The sequence below is a fragment of the Paramacrobiotus metropolitanus genome, unplaced genomic scaffold (assembly GCF_019649055.1).
Source record: "Paramacrobiotus metropolitanus isolate TYO unplaced genomic scaffold, Prichtersi_v1.0 Parri_scaffold0000139, whole genome shotgun sequence".
NCBI classification, from domain to species: Eukaryota; Metazoa; Tardigrada; class Eutardigrada; order Parachela; family Macrobiotidae; genus Paramacrobiotus; species Paramacrobiotus metropolitanus.
The window spans coordinates 197,500-216,894 of NW_026570359.1; the positions used below are offsets into that span (position 1 = coordinate 197,500).

A 19,395-nucleotide genomic window follows, 5' to 3' on the forward strand; every position below is an offset into this window, starting at 1 on the left:
GTTCCGGAACAGCCTACCATGAGGGTAGCACGATGCAACGGACTGATCGAAGGTTGATCCAATTGTATCTGAACATGGTTTCAGTTTTGGCTGTTCTTTCCTGCTTACGGGGCGATCTAATGCGATCTGGTCACACAATGATCCTGTGCTTTTCGATTCTGTTAATCGTTCGTGACCTCGCATCCTTTTCGAACCGTCACTATCGTTTGCTCCCTCGAGGCGCTATAGTGCTACATTATATCTATATTATCATTTTGTCTAAAGATTTTTTACAACTAATAGCATGATTTTATCATGTACAGCACCCGAAGTCGATAACTGATCAGTTAGTGACACATATCCAGCCATGAGTGGCAAGTAGTCAACAAATTTTGTAAATCGGCAATGTTTTAAGCTGCTACTGTAATACCGTAGAGGGTTATACATTTTAAGCAGCTGTGGGATGCGTCCATCAATCGGCATAACGCCTTACATTGTCACCTGTCAGTATCGGATTGCATTGTGATTAAGAAAAGATGTAATTGAAGAGCGACAGTACATAATGGCCGCCGCCGGTTTACATCTTTACATCTCTACACAGGGGAGAGCGGAGTGCGGTGCCGAACTTGTGCGATGTGTGAGCAAATTGTCGAGTGAGGCTCTTCAACGAGCGGTTAAGTAGTTGATTACACCGGCGATTGTTTATCCATTTTCTTCGCTTTAAAACACACATCACACAGACACACACATCATTTGACAATCTGAGCAGTGAGCATAAACAAGTGCAGCGCTGCGCACCCCCGCTCGTACAAGCACTACCATTAGGTAGCGTTATATGCAGCGTCCACCGGTGCATATTGTTATGAAGAGCGCCATACGGGTTCTCCTTGCTATTGACCCGTTAAGCACTTGCAAATTCCATTTAGTTAGTTTTCCGATCCAATCAGCTGTAGGTTTAAACGATTCGTTTAGCCGCGAAATTTCGCCGTTCGAAGGAAAAGCACTTGGCGGAGAGATGACCATTGGTCAAGGAAAATCATAATAACGAACTTGCCTAATGATAAACAGAAGTACTCTAACATGAATGTTTTCGCCGGGCTCCTTAATTAAAGCACTTCTTTACGACTGAAAAATTTGCTTGTCTTTTTTATAAAAAGGTGCCAGTTTTTTATATATGCACACAAATATTCGCTCAGAAATTCTGTGTTTTTAAAATCGGGAAAACATTTCGGTAAAAGCTCAACCGACGTAAAAATGAGATAATTATTTTATTTCATCTGTTGGGAAAAAACGAACAAGTTTTTGAAAAATGACGTTACTGCTTTTAAAAAATAATTTATTATTTCTGCTGCTGTAAAAAAAAATTGACATAATTATTTCTCCGCCGGAACCTGGAAGTTCAGACATCGGACGCCAGTGATCCGCTGCACACCCTATAATGACCAACGAACGCAATTAATTCGCCGCTAATTTCGAGTGCACACACACACACACACACTACCGGCCTATATATCCGCGTAACCAAATTTCTGTATCGAATAGCACCTCAACACAAATCCTCCTTTAAAGTTCAGAAGACACCGGCACGGCACTCGGAGATTGCAATTAGCGTCGTCGGATATTATTTAAAGCATCAATCGGCATAATTCTAGCGTCTCTCTTCCGGCAGCGTGACAGTATTTGACGGCTTGTTGAAAGCGCAGGTACTAAAGCCGATCGCGCGTCCGGCATCGATAGCCAATCAGCGCGTCCATCCAATGACCAGCGGTGTATATCGCATCGACGGACAAGTCGCTCTCTCTCTCCTTACCATCACTCTGGCCGTCCGCGCTATTATACTCGAACCAACTTAGCCATGCTCTAAATACATAGCACCATCTTCCGGCGTCTGTCTTCATTTCAGTGTAATTTATCGCGTGTAATTAGACGGTGCAGTGAGGTACTCGTCGCTCCCGTTATTCCAATTCTTTCGCTTCCGGGAAACTGGATCGTGGCGCGGACCGGTTGTGTATTAATCGCGCTGTGCAGACAACCCGGTTTGATACGCAGTAGTACGCGCGCCATTGGATTGGCTAGACGGTGATTTGTTTATGTTGCGTTGCAGAATGATGACCTGACCGGATTAAACGCGGCAACCGCTACACTAGCGGCTAGTACACCATTCGATGTTGTTTTAATTTGTAGTGTACACACAGACGCTCACACCGTGTCATGTCCTGATTAAACCGGTTGCACAGATACTCTTTTTTAAACTGCCGGAACATTTGCATTAACCGTGAGCGCTGTGCGCTGTGTGTGGATGCTGGTACGTCGGCGATTGCTGGGAAATTTGGTGCTCCCTTGTTTTTCCGGAAGATTGGCGCATCATCGCGGTGGAGTGGTATTGATTTATCATCAATCAACGTCATTTTGATCGCTTAATCAACCGGAAATATTTTGTTGCTCATTATTCTCGAATTTGGAAGGAAATTTCGGAATATTTTGGAATATGGAACTGAAAGGAATTTTTATATGATTATTTTTCTCCAGGTAGTCGACAGTTTGTAGTCGACAACGCAAGCATTTTTTAAAAAAAATCGTCTTTGTTATTTCTCATTAATTTATTTTTATTGGTATCCGTTTAATTGCAATAATTGGTTTTACTTGCATGGTAATAATTGAAGCAGTAATTATCGCACTGTTTTTTGAAAATTAAATGGAGCTATCTTGACTTAATAATTTGGTAGTTAATATGATTTTTGAAAAATTGCGTTCATTAATACAGTACACGAAATTCTGGCGACACAGTTCTGTATGAATTAAATAAACTACCAAAAATTTGCTGAACATTTCAAATATACTCGTATAATTTTTCTAACTTATAAAAGAAAATTTAATTTTTTTCCCGCGGACATTTCCCGTAGATTAGCCCAATGTACATAATAATAATAAATCCATTTGCTCTTCCGGATTAGCGGGATGCCGTTTGACCGCTTTAGGCGGCACTGCCGGGGGTGAGTATCTCGTTAATACCCGTGCGTCCAAAAACTTCCGATACACTTAGCACACACACGTATAATTGGCCCGGCTTAATCATAATTTCCATCCGCGTGTGATGCTGTGTGTGTACGTTGGTCAATATAGCCAAATTGACTACACCACCCACGCTCTAAAATGTAGAACAGGGCGTATATTTGACTGTGTATCAAGGTGGTAATGCGAATAATATACAAAAATCATTTCCCCATCCGCTGTGTTTGTACACTATATATTATAACGCGCTGTTAGCCGTGTACAAATATCCAGCGCCGTGTAGTCTCTCAGAGTCAGGTCAATGAGCGAAACAGCATCAGCTATAAAACTCAAATAATTTATTTCCAATCTGGATAATCTCTTTTCTCTCTGTGTGCCGGGTGTTCGAGCAGCGGCAGAAGCCAAATTTGAATTTTTATGATTTTTAAAAGATTACCCCAGTCCATCTGGTGTTCTTCGAGAAACCGGTAATTTTGTCTGTCGGTTTTCTTTGGATTTTAGCAGTGCTTGGGCCTTGGAATCTGTGCTAGTTTGTGCCCGCATTTTCTCAGTAATTCTTATCATCCGTTGGCCGTATCGAGTTTTAGGAAAATTACCAATCTACATTTTTTACGGTACGTTAAACAGGCTCTAAAAATTATAACATTTAGCATTTTTATTTTATAAGCCATCTGACTTTTTCCAGTTAGCGAAATTTGTCGCTGATCTTGTTTCCAGCAAATCAAACGGTTAATTTAGTTGGATAAATTTATCAGGGGTTTTAAATGAATGGTGCTAATCGCATAACATGTGAGCTTTCTCATTTGCAAAGTAAAATTGGCCTTTTTTTAAACGGAGTCTTCTTCTCGGCGCTGAATTTTTCCAGAGTTTTGTACATTTTTTGTTCGTTTTTTAGAGAGAGAATTACTGTGTAATACTAGTAATTTCCCCCGTGAAAATAGGCATATGTTATTGTAGCAAATGTGGTTATTCTTATATATACTCTTATATAAGCTTTTATACATGTATTTGTAAAAATAACTGTCTGGATTATTTTTATATGTATAAATGTTTGCAGGTGAAGATGTCCTGAAGCGCCGCACACTACCGGCACTCCGCTGACCAGTGTCCCTCCCTCGCACCGGGCAGCATGTTCCTCGCGCGAGCGTCACTCTTCCGGCGTGCGCGGCACTAGTGCCCATATAGCCGGCGCTCGCTCGTCTCGCTGCTCATTCTTACCGCTCGATCGGCATATTTACCCAGGACGTCCGCGGCCAATTCACGGTTGTTCCTTGCCAATCTCGCCTCCATACACCCCGACCCCGACCGGCGTCCGTCGCTTTTCTCTACAATGTCCTACCGGAAGTTCCGCCGCAAGACTGACCGCTGTGACGTCATCGTCGCACTTCTTCTCCTCATCGCCGGATTCCCCATCAACGCTGAGGTACGATTAAATTGTTTCGAAAATAAATTGTTTAAAGGTAAAAACAGCTAGAGAGAACAGGTTGGGTCGTTTGTCAAGAAAAAGATGCGTGCAGTGCTGGCCTGATTTTGAGGGAAAAAACGTTCCGAGGTGGATGTTGTTGGTTGTGTGTATGAGAGAGATTTGATAGGGGATACGGCTCATTGCGCAGTGTGAATGCCGTTGACTGACCGACTGACTGGATTACTTAATTATCGGTTCGGAACCATGGTGCTCTGCAGCTGAGAAATCTACCGGTGTAGGCAAATGTATGCGTGGAACAGCCATGTTCATTGTTTTACTTTTCAGTTTAGAAGTCTTTACCGTTTAAACCGGCATCCTTGATCATCGCCCTGAATTCATAAAATCCCACGCATTCATATATGCGCGCAAATTTTTATACGATCATGTATTATTCTTATGATTAATTTTATCTTTAGTTTGTTGCACCGGATGACAGCCATAATTTTCCAATTTAAAATGAGAAAAAATTAAAAAACTTATATCAGATCTTATTAAAAAAATAAAAGACAATAATAGACTGTAATTAATTTCCGGAATGCAACAAAAAATTTATAAATATTAGTTCACTAAGCATTACTTTAATAAAAATATCGAATCTGGAAAATAAAAAAAAGCTGACTGTGACTGCATTGCAAGACATTTATTTGCGATAAAGCAGAATTTAAAATTTTCATGCAGCTAATAAACAGGTTGTTTAATTTTAATAGCAAGAAAAATTAATTTGTTAGGTGTTTTAATTATTTTCGAATTGTGTATGGTTCAGTTATACTTGATAAAATATATTTAATAAGAAAACGGTTGGGCATTTATCGCTGTTTAACGCTGAGCTAATAATCCAAAGTCTAAATCGGTAACATTCAAGTGGTGCGCAGGTGCAAAGGCATATATCGACTTCCTACCCTTAGCCCTGACCAGGTAGCACCATTAATTTCCCGTTGATAACCAGCTTATAATGCGCTAAATTACCCTGTATACTTTATATATGTGTACATATACATTACACAGTAGTAGTCAAAAGTCAGACACATACTTCGCCATCGCCGGCACGCCCTTCTTTCAAACTCTACTTTCTTGGGCATTTTTTCCATTGGAAGCCATTTCCGTTGGACGTGCGAGGCAGCGTTGTATAATAAGCGGCCTTAATAAAAGGTGTCAACTGCCGTGACGCGATTAGCCGCGGCTGGTGTGTAATAACGTGTTATAACGTATTACTGACGCTGCTGTTGTGTGTATTGTGCAGATCCACAAGCGCATGACGCCGGAGCATTTACGGGAGATATTCTACGTTGACCATGCGCATCAAGGTATGTAAGTGCTCCCCATGGACCACAATGGCGCCGGCCAGTCAGGGATAATTGCCGGTTATGAATGATTCCTTTGAAAAACGTTTAACGAGATCTGCAGCAAAAAGCTGGGCAGTGATTTCAGTCCGGTTTTGAATCCATATTGCTGAACTCATCAGAAATGCCAGTTATACACGTATCGATCTAGTCATACTGTAAAAAATATAATATATAATATATATATTATATAATATTTATATATAAAATATATATGAATATAATATTATCTATTATTGTAAAAATAAAAAAATATATTATAAAAACAATATTATCTAGGCTTAAATTAATTTATGATTTTGTCTATTTTTATTTTCTATTTTTACGAGGTATATCGTTAGTTTTGCAGCAGCTTTGGGTTTGAAGAAAATTTAAAAACATTCAGATTTTGAAAGCATCGAGTATTTATTATTTTGCTAGGTTAATTACGTACTACTTTACAATAATATTTCAAAATACACGCAATTTTGAAAGTTTTCCATGAGCTCTTTTTCGGCATTTTGAGAAAAAACGAAAAAAGTTAAAGCAATCGAGATACAAAGCAGTTTTATTTATTTTAACTGCGCATGTTAGTGCAGCTGATTTTCAATAAATCGGCCGACAACTTGCGCCGTTGTTCTACAACTGTTCATGCGTCAGAACCGGCGTGCTGCATTTAGCGTGTCGGTTGCAGTACTTATTTTCTTAATCAAATAAATAAAAATACATAAGGTAGAAAGCAATAATAATACCGGCATATTTAAGAGGGACTACGTGAAGCGGGCTAAAATTCAGAATAATTCATACGGATAAAATTTAAAACCTAAATGCGCTCAGCAAACTTCAAAATCAATTAAACGGGCGATTTATTTGATTTATGTTATTTCTGCAGTGCCAAACTACGTGGTCGCCCCGGTGCACATCGATAACCATGACTTTCACCGTTTCAAACGGTCCACCGCCGACACCGTCGATCCGACAACCGACACGCCGCCCGCCTCGAACAGTAGTTCCTTCGATACGCCGGCCAACATCATCCAACTGCAGAACAGTCTGAAGCTCATCCTAGAAGCCTTTAACGAGAAATTCCATTTGAATCTGAAGAAGGCGCTACAGCTGCCGGCCACCCGACCACCTAAGGTGTTCTACGCCGACATGATCAACGGCGCACCGGTGCTGCAGGATGCCACACCGGAAGTAAGCGCGATGACCTTTGCAAACTGGGTTATATATACCAGATTGCTGAGTATAATTGGGAATAATGTTTTGCAGTTATCGTTGGCCTCGTTGCAAGATGCGTTGTACCAGGATATTGATAATATGGCTGCGTTGAGTATACGGACGTCCAAGGATAAAAATGATCTGCTACTTGTAAGGATTACCGATGCGCGTCGAAAATTTCAATAGGGAAATTGCGTCGAAAATTTCGATAGAGAGAACCTTATTGCTAACTTTTTCAAAACATATTCGATTTCCCATTTATATATATATATAAAAGTGATATAATTATTTTAAAATATTTAAAAAAACAATATTAAATTTATTTGCTGAATTTTATTCGCAATGATTTAAGAAAATAATAACTCTTTTGTGTATTACAAAGCCCGGCTGCCATGTTATCGTTTAAATTTTCTTCTCAACTAAGCACGACATACACAAATTTTATGGGCCAAAAATTGCGCTTAGTCCGAACGCGTTTTCTTGAATAATCATTAGCTTCACGTAACTTCACGCAACGCACTGACTAAATAAAATATTGCGTATTTTACGCTTGAAAAATATTGAGTTTAAATTCAAAAACATTATATTCAAATTTAAAAATAATAAATTCTAATTGAACTTTATATAAATTAGGAAATTCCAGTGCGTATTGAATTACTTTCCAACGGGTCTCCTTAATTTTCTGAGCTTGAAAAAATTTTACAACTTTCAGGACGGTGTCCTGGGCGACGAGTACGTAATCAAAGCCATCCCGAAAGAGCTGAAATTCGTCATTGCCGTCGACACCGCCGACGGGGCCTTCATCGGCGACGATCCCGATGACCGAGCCAACCTGAACGCCTCCAGCAGTACGACACCGCATTCCCTGGTGAATCTAACTACTGAGGAAGCCGGCAGTCAGAGCAACAGCACGGCGGAAACACTGCGCCGGCAGGACGATGCGGCATCCGCGGTGGACGCATTTACGACACACTACCACATTGTCTACAAACGGGCCACGAAGGATAAGAGTCCGAAACACGGCGACACGGTCATGAGCGAGGATGGGTTTATGATGAGCGAAAGCGAGAACCATCCCATTAGCGACTACGGTAAGCATTGACTTTACTATGGTTGCCGGTAAAAATATATACATTTTTGGCTTTATTATAAGCGCATTATAGACGTAAGAATAATCCTGTATTAATATCAGAGTTTTGGTCATTGATTTGAATTTGATTGAATTTTATCTGTATTTAGTATTCTTTATTTTTATGTACTATAATATTTATCGATTTTCGGTCTTCAGATCTTTCCATTTTTTTAGTAACATTTCTTAACAACATTATCTTTTTTTTGCCCATACTTTTACTTTTTTGTAAATATTTTTGCAAATTCCAGTTCTTTGCCTGAAACCACGCTTTCTTATAAACAGTAATGTTTTAAAAACATGTTACACTTGTAACTACGTGAAAAACATAATTACAAAATTGAAAGTATTAAAAATAATATAAAAAGTGTTGTTTTAAGCAAGATAATAGTTACTTTGAGTTTCCATTACTGTTAGCTTCATTCAGAATATTGCTGAGGCTGTGAGGCAGCGTTCTACGGAATAAAGTAAAATTTTTAATGCAACAACTGCAACGCGAGTAATTGATTTCGCTGAAGAATTACTTAATCAATTGCTGGTTACCCAACGCGGCGTCAAACTAGCCAGTAGCCACCGCAATCAGTGCGTAAAAAAGCCGGCATGTTTACAGCGCTGTTGTCGGAGTCGCTGTTTGTGGAATTACCGGCGGATCCGTACAGCGCGGCGGTGAACAGTAAATCAAGCGCGAAATCACTGCAGCGGCAGCGTTCGAAGCGCGCTCCATTTGGCGGCATGACGGTCTGGCCGGAAGTGCTGGTCTTGGTCGATTATGCCACCTTCAATCTGCACGGCGGCAACGAGAAGCGCATTACCAGCTACTTTGCTACCTTCTGGAACGCGGTAATTAAACCACTCTAACCAACCACCGTTTAAAACGAGCGTAATTACATCGAAAGAACCGGCTCAAGAACTGTTGTTGTGAGCGCATAATTTTGGTTAATTACTCGAAAACAACTGGATTGCGTAAAATCCGAGCGGAATCCTAAACAACTGTTTACGCAAACGGGAAAAACCAAAGCCGACAGTATTATATAACGGCCATTGCTAACAAATACTAATAATTTTCATATGCGATATGCGATTTGCGAATTAACCGAAGTGTTTTTTCCTTGAAGGTGGACCTGCGCTATCGTGTACTATCCGCTCCGGAAATTCACTTGCAATTATCGGGAATAATTATCAGCAGAGTACGTACCTTGGTGACCTTTTTAGACGTCATTTTTTTGCATTTGTACCGGTTTTTTTTATCTATTGATAAAGTTACTTATTATGGGCTCGATTTGACGACAAATGACCATCGTTCGGGCAAGCGCTTTATATGTTGTACAAAATTAATAGTATTTTATTAACAGAACGCTTTGCACTGATATTAGAATCCGGGATTTATGCCGTACATCGAGGAGAACCGTATGCCCAGTCCCGATGACGATTCCTTCGATTCCAAACAGGCACTATCCGATATGGCCAAGTATCTCTTCCAGCAGCAGGATATGTTACCCAAATTTGATTTAGCCATGGTAAGCCGTTGCAGTCAATTCTGTTTTCAGTACACACAGTTCCTTGTGCGTACACTGACGCTGTACAATCTTCTTTGTAGGTCATCACAAAATTAGGTAAGCATGCGCCACTGTTTAAGCGTTGATTGGTTAGTTTGGTTAACCGGCATTTCGTGGGTTCATGAAGATATGTGCCGGCGGAAGGACGACGAAGGACCTTGCGTCCGCGGTACCGCCGGATTTGCTTATGTGGGCGGAGCGTGTCACGTTGATGAGAGCCGACAAAAGCTGAATAAAGCCGGGATTGTGGAGGATAGCGGCGGTTTCAGCGGCGTAATTGTGGCCGCCCACGAAGTCGGTCATTTGTAAGTTGACAATTTTCTTCTCGCCTTCCCAAAATACTATGAATATTTTGCCATTGGGTGGCGATTTTTTTTAATATTACAAAACTCGGTATTCGAACAAGCGGCATGGCAATTGTGGGTTTTACGTCAGAACTACAACGTTTATATTACATTCTCGCATGTTTACTGTAATTTACTGCTTACTTCTATAGGTTGGGATGTGTTCATGACGGCACAGCGGCGCCCTCGTATCTGGGCGGGCCGGGCGCGGAAGCCTGCAGCTGGTACGATGGCTACATTATGAGCGATCTGCGCCACAACGTCAACGGCTTCAAATGGTCATCCTGCTCCATGGCCCAGTTTAAGCATTTTCTCTCGCGTCCACAAGCCGCCTGCTTGTTCGATGCACCAATGCCAGGACTGCGGTTGGGCAGCTCGCTCCCGGGGAAAATAATCCCGCTGGACTGGCAATGTCGGCTTGACCGCGGCACCACGGCCTGTTTTGTACGGACTACCTTATTTAAAACTTCTACATGCGATCCCTAACAAATAGCGCGCAGTTAGACTTTTCTCAGAAGCACTAATTATAAAACATTTAACTAAATTAAAACACTGGTTTCCGCAATGTATTTGACAATTAACGTTAGTCTGACCTTTTACAATATAAACAGTGTATTTTACTTTTACAAAACTACGTTTAATGGACTTTAAAATAATTTTGCAATCTTGGTGCTGTATTTTGCAGAAAGACTCCAGGGTGTGTACCCAACTATACTGCCACGACAAGGACACCGGTTACTGTATTGCCTTCCGTCCGGCCGCGGAAGGCTCGCCATGTGGAACCGGAAAGGTAACTGCACATTGGTATAAAGGCGATGAATATTCTTAGCACTTTTGGCCGTTACAGAATTGTCGCGATGGCGTGTGCGTCACCGATGACTCCGCGGAAGCAGGCAGCGCCGGTTCCGATTTCAACGGACTAGGCGCCTCCGGTCCGCCCTTCCCGGGAGCCCCGCCCCCACCCCCCAGCGACACGCCACCAGGCCCGGTGCTGAACAGCCAAAGTATGGAGCGCGAAGAGGTGTGCGAAGGCGACGTACCCGGAGTGCGGGTCAGTGGAATGCCGTGTAAGGAGTTCCTGCGCGTCACCGGCACGACGTACTGTGATCACCGGGATATCCTGCGCTACTGCTGTAACGCGCGCCGCATCTTCTGCCCGCGACTACGCGACGCAGTTTGACTTTTTAAGGAACGGACAGTCTGGAAAGCGAACTGGTGTGGAATCTCAGCCGAGCGATGCGTGCGCAACGGCATTAGTTCTTTTTGTTACGCCTGTGATAATGGATAGTACTTAACCGGCATTTTTATCTTGGGTCGATCGGTGTATACATGGGTTTCACGATGTTAACTACTCTGCTCTCCTGATTTGTAAAACGGTTTGTGCAAGATTTGTGGCACAGTGCCACCTGATCATGTAATGCGGGACGGGAAAGTAACTACCAATAATTATGTAGAGAAAGGTCGTGCGAAACAGCATAGTGTAATACTGCGCCGACAGCCTTTACTTTGCTAAAGAAAGTTTGTTGTACGTTAATCCAGAATGTGGATGATTAACGGAAGGTGTGTGGGTCAGTGCGCGGTAAATTACGTAAACGACTATGACGATCCCTATAGTTTTTATGATTTACTGGAGTACCGGGAATGTGGGAAACTAGCGCACAGCGGCGCAATGTCCGGGATACAGGAACATGCGGCTGTAAAATGGCGCTGCAGTCAGTGTAATTGCTTTCATTTGGAGAATGTCTCTAATTCTCTGTACGTAGATGTACAAATTCAGCACGGCATTACTTGTTTTGTGACTTGCGGAGACGATTTCTCATAGTCGCACTATATGACTGTAGCCTTTTATCGATTCCTGGATGCGATCCTTTGCGGTCGCACAAAGAAGCTACACCGGGATGAGACCGTTGATGTTGATAGCATTCAAACAGTACAGAATTTGTAGTAGAATGTGCGTAGAATATTCAATATTGCCGCTATAAAGGCGGACTGCAGCTGCAGTATTTGTTCAGAAATGACATCTATGCATGCCTAATACGAAAAAGGGTCCCCAAGAAAATTTTATGAACAACTCCTGCGCCCTGCATTATTTCACTACGAGCGCTTCTTCACTACGAGCGCTACGAGTAGCTGGCAGTGATTGAATATTATCCATGGAATCCATTGAAACTTTGGTTACTTTTGACTGTTACGCAGCCGCTGCTATTACGAACGCAGGCACTGGAGGACCAGAATAACTGCTTTATGGAACTGCTGAAATGCACATTTCAACAGTTCGGTAATTCGGTCAATTCAGTTCCACGACTGCATTCCCAAGAATCGGTTGTGTGGCATTTGTCAGTACAACTGCAGCTGTTAAACGCAGAAAAACGCAACACAACCGCAGAAAAACGCAACACAACCGATTTATGGAACGAACGATCGACGTTAGTGGACAGTCAACGAGCTGGCGCGTCAGTTGTGATGTTGCCGTTGTACCGGTTATCGCCACGACGCTCGGCAGCGTAGCCGTGTATATTGCCAGGCTGGATATCAGAAGTACGGCTTAATGATTTGATAATTCTGCTTCTAATTTCCATTCTGACACACAACACGGACGGACTGAGCGTCCCCGCCGCCTCAGCCAATGGTCGTAAAATCGTCCAGACCGCAGCCACGTGCACGGCGACGAACGAATCCCCCAACAGCAAACGGTCGTCGTCCGTTATTTTTGCCCAACCTAATGAAGCTCAGGAAAGGGTAATGCCTACAATCTACCTCCGTCGCCGAAAGGGTAACAATTTTGGCCATTATAACCCGTTATGGTTATGTCACTTGACGTAGTAAAAACAGACTGCTGGTGTGGTAATTACACAATTAATTATTATTATTTTCATTGTTACTGTTATTAAGTAGTGCTTAGATTTTCCTCTGCTGCAGAATAGTATTTATATCTGCTGTAACTGTTATCCATCGTCGACCATCGATTCATGCAAAGCCTAAAATTCAATGGCGTTACTTTTGACAAGCTTGCATTTCAGAGAGACTGGTATTATTTCTTAATTTTGGATTAGCACCTCTTCGTATTTCGAATACTGGAAAAATTATTGCGGCCCGAGATGCAGCTGTATCGATTGAAAACAGGTGCCGGCTCTAATCAGGTTACTCGATTTGCAATAAGCGTGAAAGTTATTCCATGTTAATCCAGAAGATCGATGAATTCAACGAAAGGTGTGCGCACCACTGTGTGTTATACCTGTTACTGTCATTATTTTGCTGGAGGACCGGAAAGTTGGAAACTAGCGCACCGGCACAGCGGTGGAATTGCCGGGCGCCACCCGCGGTGGAATTGCCGGCGGTGGAATTGCCGGATGGAAATGTGCGCCAGCGCTGCGGTCAGTTTCATTTCTCATACTTGCAGTGTCCGAAAAAGAAGTATCTGTACGGGTACAGCACCAGCACGGTAAGACTTTTTTCTGCGACAACATGCGGCAACTTCTCATAATCGGATTATAGGTAACCAACCTTCTATCGATCTTTTGCAGCTGTACACCAGAACCAATAGCCGGATCATGGTTTCTAATTACTGCAGTATTTACTTCGGTTTATAGCATTCCAGCAGTGAGTATGCTGTTTCCGATTGAAGGTGTAATATAACTGCGGCATCTGCGCTGGTTTTGTATACATTTGGATTGTTTTAGTACACATGATATTATTTTGTTATTTTTGTATAATCATTATAACAAAATACCGGCCATTCCACAAGTGGAATATCATTTATTTTCTTTGAACGATCGATATGATTAGCAAATTCCGCGTTGTGCTTTTTACTACTCAGCGGAATGGCGTTTCGTGAGATTCGAGCGTTAGAGAAGCCACAACACGAGCTGACCATACAGAACTCTGCAGAAGTGACGTTAATTATCAAATGTTACTGTGCTACATTACTATTGTTATCACAATCCAGTTGCAACCGTCATAATGAAATAATTGAGATCTACGGCACATTGTAAGCAATCGTGTTCCAAGAAGAGAAAAAGAACGTACCACAAAGACTGTACACTTTCATCCGAATGCCGTTTAAGGTAAGATAATTAGTTAAACAAAACTGATATACGCCTTTTGGACGTACCATTCATTAACATTGCGGTCAGGCAGTGCCCAGCATTCTACAATCGTCGGCAAACGCTTGGTGTCACGTGCCATGTATACTGTTAACGTTGAGACACACGGCGTTCCTTGTGCTTTGTCAGCTAGTATCACGCAGCGCCCCGTATCCGCAAACTTGACGACTCCATATGGAAAGTTCTTGGAATCAAAGAGCTGCTTCAGGTAATGCTCGAGATTCTCTGGCATCATGGCAAACTTTCCATCAAACTTCCACATGAAGTACGACTTCCGGAAGAACAAGCTACAGCTACAGTCAGGGTGTGCGCTGCAGGTGATGGATGCCTCCGAGAACGTAGAGGTCACATTCTGCAGCCGGCCAACGGAGACCTCCGCCGCTCTGGGTCGTGTCTGTAGTCTGTAATGCTTTAGGAGAAACATTTCGTCGTGATAGTAGTGGAAACACCGTACCACTCCAGCGGCCAGCGTGGTAACGTTGTGTATGGACAAATAATGGCTGCTGTTATCCTCGTGTCGGGCATAGTTAAAGGTCGTGAAAGCCGGCAACGTGTGGTCAGTATAAATCGTGACGTTCTGATGCCTCCAGATAATATGTTGCGCACCAGCGTCCGTTCCTCGCGTAGGAGGATTACAGGAAAATACAGCCGATCGGCCAACGGTTGTGCGAACAATGCTGGGATCTAGTGGCGGCAGGTTGGGCATTGGTAAGACGATGATGTCGTCTTGCATTTGCTGCTCGGCAGATAAGACTAACTGCTCAATCCCACCAACTGCAATTAAGTAATATGATGGCCGGGCGCGGAAGCGTGTAGCTGGTACGACGGCTACATTATATAAAATTCGCAAAGTTCAAACGCGGACTTACAACGTTTTTTAACCTTGACATACAGACATCGAACGCAAAACCGCGCCCGTTTACACGTCTTGCATGTATGTATGTACGGGCTAAACTCGACCGCATGCGCAAAACTGTCATGACATACGGACTGACATTATGCGTGCAGACATTATGCTTCTAAATTGTATCACCACATTTGAATTTCTAAAAATATAGCCTGTTGAAACAAGATGCGCTTGAGTATCGCTGCTGCGTAAAATTCTTTTCCGCTAAAATAAATAAAAAGACTGCGGTTAACAAAACTTCTGGGTAGCCAGATCAAAGCGGGAACCCGCCACATGGTTAAGCATGTATACAATCTTCTTTCGTAAAATACAGATGAAAAATCAGAATTACATTTATGCGACCAACAGATCATTCGACTCATACTTTGCTAATTAACATGATATCAAAAATTAATTTCTGACTTACGATGGAAGGCTGTCCAGCAATATTAGTCGAAGTCGGGTATTAAATTAGATTAAGAAATCAAGCACAGAACGGGGTTTATTGTAAACAGCACCAGCAGCTGGGTAGCCAGCGCGCAGGGTTCCCTGCGATACGACGGCAGTTCTACTTCTACATGACAAGTATACCACAAATTGTTAGAGACAGCCACAAGGATTTGCGAACCTTTTGGCAAGTCGGAATCAATTTGTAATACGCTAGTCAATGGGATCAAAAGTAAATTGAGCAATAACCAAGCAACAAGTAATCAGTAAACAGGGGCGCACATGGCCCAACACATCTTGCGCAGTCCAATCTGGATTCCCAGAATGCAGGCATCCCTGCACTATACAGTAGATGCATCAGTAATGCCGAAAAAGTTATCAGTTTTTACAATTTTAATTTCAAAAACAAACAAGAAGGCAAGAACCAAAAACTCAAAAGATATAAAGCCATATCATTTTATCGTTTAACCGTCGCCGTAAGCTCAAAGTATAGAGAAACAATCACGTGGTTTGGAATTTTGCTATTGGCGGTGGGCAGCCTCGATCCAACTCCAAATGCAGACCCACCAATGAAGATCGCAAAAATACGAAGTTTGCAAGTCGCTGGGCGTCGCTTAGACCCGTTACAAGGTACGCCCATGTTGGTAACGGTTTTCGTCGACGCCCACCGACAGACATCGAGCGAAAAGCGACTTACAACGAAGCCCAGCCAATTGAGACTTGGTACGCCTATTTCTCGCTTCGATGTAAGTCGCAGATGCTCGATGTAAGTCCGCGTTTTGACTCTGCGCATCTTTTCTATTATGAGTTATCTGCGCCACAACGTCAACGGCTTCGAATGGTCATCCTGCTCCATGGCGCAGTTCAAGCACTTCCTCTCCCGTCCACAGGCCGCCTGTTTCTTTGATGCACCCATGCCAGGACTGCGGTTGGGCAGCTCGCTCCCGGGGAAAATAATCCCGCTGGACTGGCAGTGCCAACTGGATCGCGGCACCACGGCCTGTTTTGTACGAACTACTTATTCAAAATTTCTACATGCCATCATTTGAAAATTGCGTGCAGTTTTTAATTTGTCCTCAACAAACACTATTTATTAAACATTTTGTTAAATTAAAATACCGATTTCCGCCGCAGTGTACAACTTGACGATTATCTTTAGTCTGAGTTTTCGACAATATAAACACTGCATTTAAATTTACATGTTACTAATTTTATATTTAATTTTACAAACAGCATGTTACTAATTTTACATTGTCGCTGCTTTATTTTGCAGAAAGATTCCCGGGTTTGCACTCAGCTATACTGTCACGACAAGGACACCGGTTACTGCATCGCCTTCCGTCCGGCCGCGGAAGGCTCGCCATGTGGAACCGGAAAGGTAACTGCACTTTTTTTAACGACCATCAATCCAACTAACATTTGTGACCTTTTGCAGAATTGTCGTGATGGCGTGTGCGTCACCGATGACTCTGCGGAAGCAGGCAGCGCCGGTTCCGATTTCAACGGACTAGGTGCCTCTGGTCCACCCTTCCCCGGAGCCCCGCCCCCACCCACCAGTGACACGCCACCAGGCCCGGCGTTGAACAGCCAAAGTATGGAGCGCGAAGAGGTGTGCGAAGGCGACGTACCCGGAGTGCGGGTCAGCGGAATGCCGTGTAAGGAGTTCCTGCGCGTCACCGGCACGACGTACTGTGATCACCGGGATATTCTGCGCTACTGCTGCAACGCGCGCCGCATCTTCTGCCCGCGATTGCGCGACACACTCTAACTGGAAGGAACGGACGCGGTGATCCAGTTCTGAACAGCGAACTGGTGTCTGGTGTGGAATCTCAGCCGAGCGACGCGTGCGCAACGGCGATAGTTCTTTTTGTTAAGCCTGTGATAATGAGTAGTACTTAACCGGCATTTTGTCTGGGGTAGATCGATGACGGCGTATACTAGCATGGGTTTTACGATGTTTATTACTCTGCGCTCATGATATTTTATAAACCGTTTTGGGGTACGATTTGTCACGCAGTGTCACCTGATAATCTGATGCGGGACGGGATGTAATTAAGACTAACTGCTTGGAGAACGATCGTGCAAAAACTCCGGAAACAATGCGCACAGCGGCATAGTTGTTAGGAAACTGCTGCACGTGAGCGCGGCAACCAGTGCAATTGCCCTCGTTAGGAGGAATTCTGCAACGGACGTACAGCACGCAAACATTTTTTTAACCTCAGGCAACAATTTCTCATTGTCGGCCTAAGTCGGAAGTATATTATAATTACAATTCCTACTCCGCCGTTTTCTTTCCCCAACATCTCCTCCTAGGCTCCTACACCGTTCGACGTAGATTTTTCGACGATAGCTTAAAAAAAGTCTAAATTCCTGTAGGGTGGCAAGACGACTTTTGTTTACTGCTGTTTTCAGTTTCAAATTTACGAAACTTTTGCGGAACGAATTTCGCTTATTGGCTGAATCAGAAACTACTAACGTCGAATAGGCGGAATGAGTTATTATTGCGAAAAAAATACCATGGCAACATCTACAGTAGGAAATACCAACATATTATTAGAAAGTGCTATTACAGTAATAACGAAGGGCGGAAACAATAAACACATTGCGAATCCGACATGTTCGTTCAGATTATACGAGTATCTTTGCATTTGCCAGTTCGCATGAAACAGCATTTACAAAAACGTAGCATCGAACGGTTGTTTTCTAAAAGCGATTTAAAACACCCAAAAGTTTCGCCCAAAAACATTTATTAGTTTAAATTATAGCTATCGATGACAAAGAAATCCTATAAACAAGCAATCAGTTCCTGTTTCTCGGTAATTTTTGAGAACATTATGTCTGCTAGACAATCTGGCATACGGACATTTCGGTAGAATAATTAGTATCCTAACTAATGCGGCACTAGAAACAAGTTTTCGGCAACACTTTAGGTCATGCCGAGTTGTTCGTATGCCGAAAGAGGAGTGTGGCAACAATTTTTTAAAAAGGTCACGTCAACAATTTTTAGTACACTTACTGTACTACTTAACAATAAAATCGTGGAAAATATGATAACGGCAATATGGAAAAAAAATTTCAGCAAAAGATTGATAAACACCAGCGTTAAATCTGTTAAAAACCTTCGATAAGCTGAGCACTATTTAATCCTTTAAATATTCGATGAAAATTCGTAAAAAACGCTGCTGCATCCTTTTTTAGAAGATGCTTCCAGGCGGAGAATTCTGCATTCAGTTATCAATATAAATATTTTTCGAATAAATTTTTTCGAATATATGTTGAGGGATGCCTTAATTAAGGACATTATCTTAGAAGCTGAAATAAACTTTGATTTTCATTAGCAAAAAACGAGCACAAACAGTAATAAGAAATGAAAGTATTAATAATTAATAAACAACAATAATAATGACAATAAGTTTACAGTGTTAGGTGTACTTATATTGCCGAAAGAAATCGCTTTGTGGCCAACACGCAGTAGCGTTAAGGGATTTGGCCCGGTACAGAGCACTAAACTCGTGTACATTGGCGGGAACTTTCGCTGTCGCGCACTCCTAAACACTTTTTTGCATTGCTTTATATTTTGTATCAAGAGAATTGTATACGTAGTTGTGAAATCCGTTTGCGCGCAACATCCGGTTGCGGAGTTATGAGGGCAACAAAATTCAAAAGTTTAAATGCATTCAGGTGTACCAAAGTCTCATTATGGACCGATCCTTTCAATTTGTACTAAATGCATACATAACATGAAGATTGTTTTGACGGATCGACAATTTTTTTTCGAATTTTAAAATGAATTTCAAAAATTTTAAAATTTATTTTAAAATCTAAAAATAATCCTAGAAGTCTGGTTCCGTACCAAAACAATCTTCATGGTAATGTGCATTTACGTGCAAAATTTCAAGGGGATCGGTCCATAATGAGACTTTTGGTACACCTG

General features: G+C 42.4%; 2 protein-coding genes across 3 annotated transcripts; both read left to right on the top strand.

The window, feature by feature from the left end:
- Window positions 1-1,857: 1,857 nt before the first annotated feature.
- LOC129599160 (A disintegrin and metalloproteinase with thrombospondin motifs like) lies at window positions 1,858-11,559 on the top strand. 2 transcript variants are annotated; one of them, XM_055497309.1, is made up of 14 exons: window positions 1,858-2,508; window positions 4,049-4,414; window positions 5,697-5,760; window positions 6,668-6,972; window positions 7,048-7,146; window positions 7,709-8,087; window positions 8,736-8,965; window positions 9,241-9,312; window positions 9,499-9,642; window positions 9,723-9,738; window positions 9,809-9,986; window positions 10,178-10,469; window positions 10,711-10,815; window positions 10,873-11,559. In XM_055497309.1, exons 2-14 carry the CDS (start codon window positions 4,322-4,324, stop codon window positions 11,203-11,205), a joined length of 2,310 nt encoding a protein of 769 aa, XP_055353284.1. In that variant the 5' UTR covers window positions 1,858-2,508; window positions 4,049-4,321; the 3' UTR covers window positions 11,206-11,559. The 2 variants fall into 2 exon arrangements, with proteins under 2 accessions (XP_055353284.1, XP_055353286.1); XM_055497311.1 differs by lacking the exon at window positions 1,858-2,508 and adding an exon at window positions 3,373-3,605.
- A 4,377-nt stretch (window positions 11,560-15,936) lies between these two features.
- Window positions 15,937-17,475, top strand: LOC129599161 (A disintegrin and metalloproteinase with thrombospondin motifs 4-like). The gene is made up of 4 exons (XM_055497312.1): window positions 15,937-16,052; window positions 16,270-16,468; window positions 16,735-16,839; window positions 16,897-17,475. The coding sequence occupies exons 2-4, from the start codon at window positions 16,316-16,318 to the stop codon at window positions 17,227-17,229; spliced, it is 591 nt and encodes a 196-aa protein (XP_055353287.1). The 5' UTR covers window positions 15,937-16,052; window positions 16,270-16,315; the 3' UTR covers window positions 17,230-17,475.
- The last annotated feature ends 1,920 nt before the right edge of the window (window positions 17,476-19,395 follow it).

What these genes read in the sequence shown, in the direction of transcription:
- LOC129599160 (XM_055497309.1), top strand. Translation starts at nt 4,322, where the DNA reads ATGTCCTACCGGAAGTTCCGCCGCAAGACTGACCGCTGTGACGTCATC. An exon ending in CGGGAATAATTATCAGCAGA is followed by an intron (nt 9,313 to 9,498) that starts GTACGTACCTTG and finishes CACTGATATTAG; the next exon opens with AATCCGGGATTTATGCCGTA. An exon ending in GCGGCACCACGGCCTGTTTT is followed by an intron (nt 10,470 to 10,710) that starts GTACGGACTACC and finishes TGTATTTTGCAG; the next exon opens with AAAGACTCCAGGGTGTGTAC.
- LOC129599161 (XM_055497312.1), top strand. Translation starts at nt 16,316, where the DNA reads ATGGCGCAGTTCAAGCACTTCCTCTCCCGTCCACAGGCCGCCTGTTTC. An exon ending in GCGGCACCACGGCCTGTTTT is followed by an intron (nt 16,469 to 16,734) that starts GTACGAACTACT and finishes TTTATTTTGCAG; the next exon opens with AAAGATTCCCGGGTTTGCAC. An exon ending in CGCCATGTGGAACCGGAAAG is followed by an intron (nt 16,840 to 16,896) that starts GTAACTGCACTT and finishes GACCTTTTGCAG; the next exon opens with AATTGTCGTGATGGCGTGTG.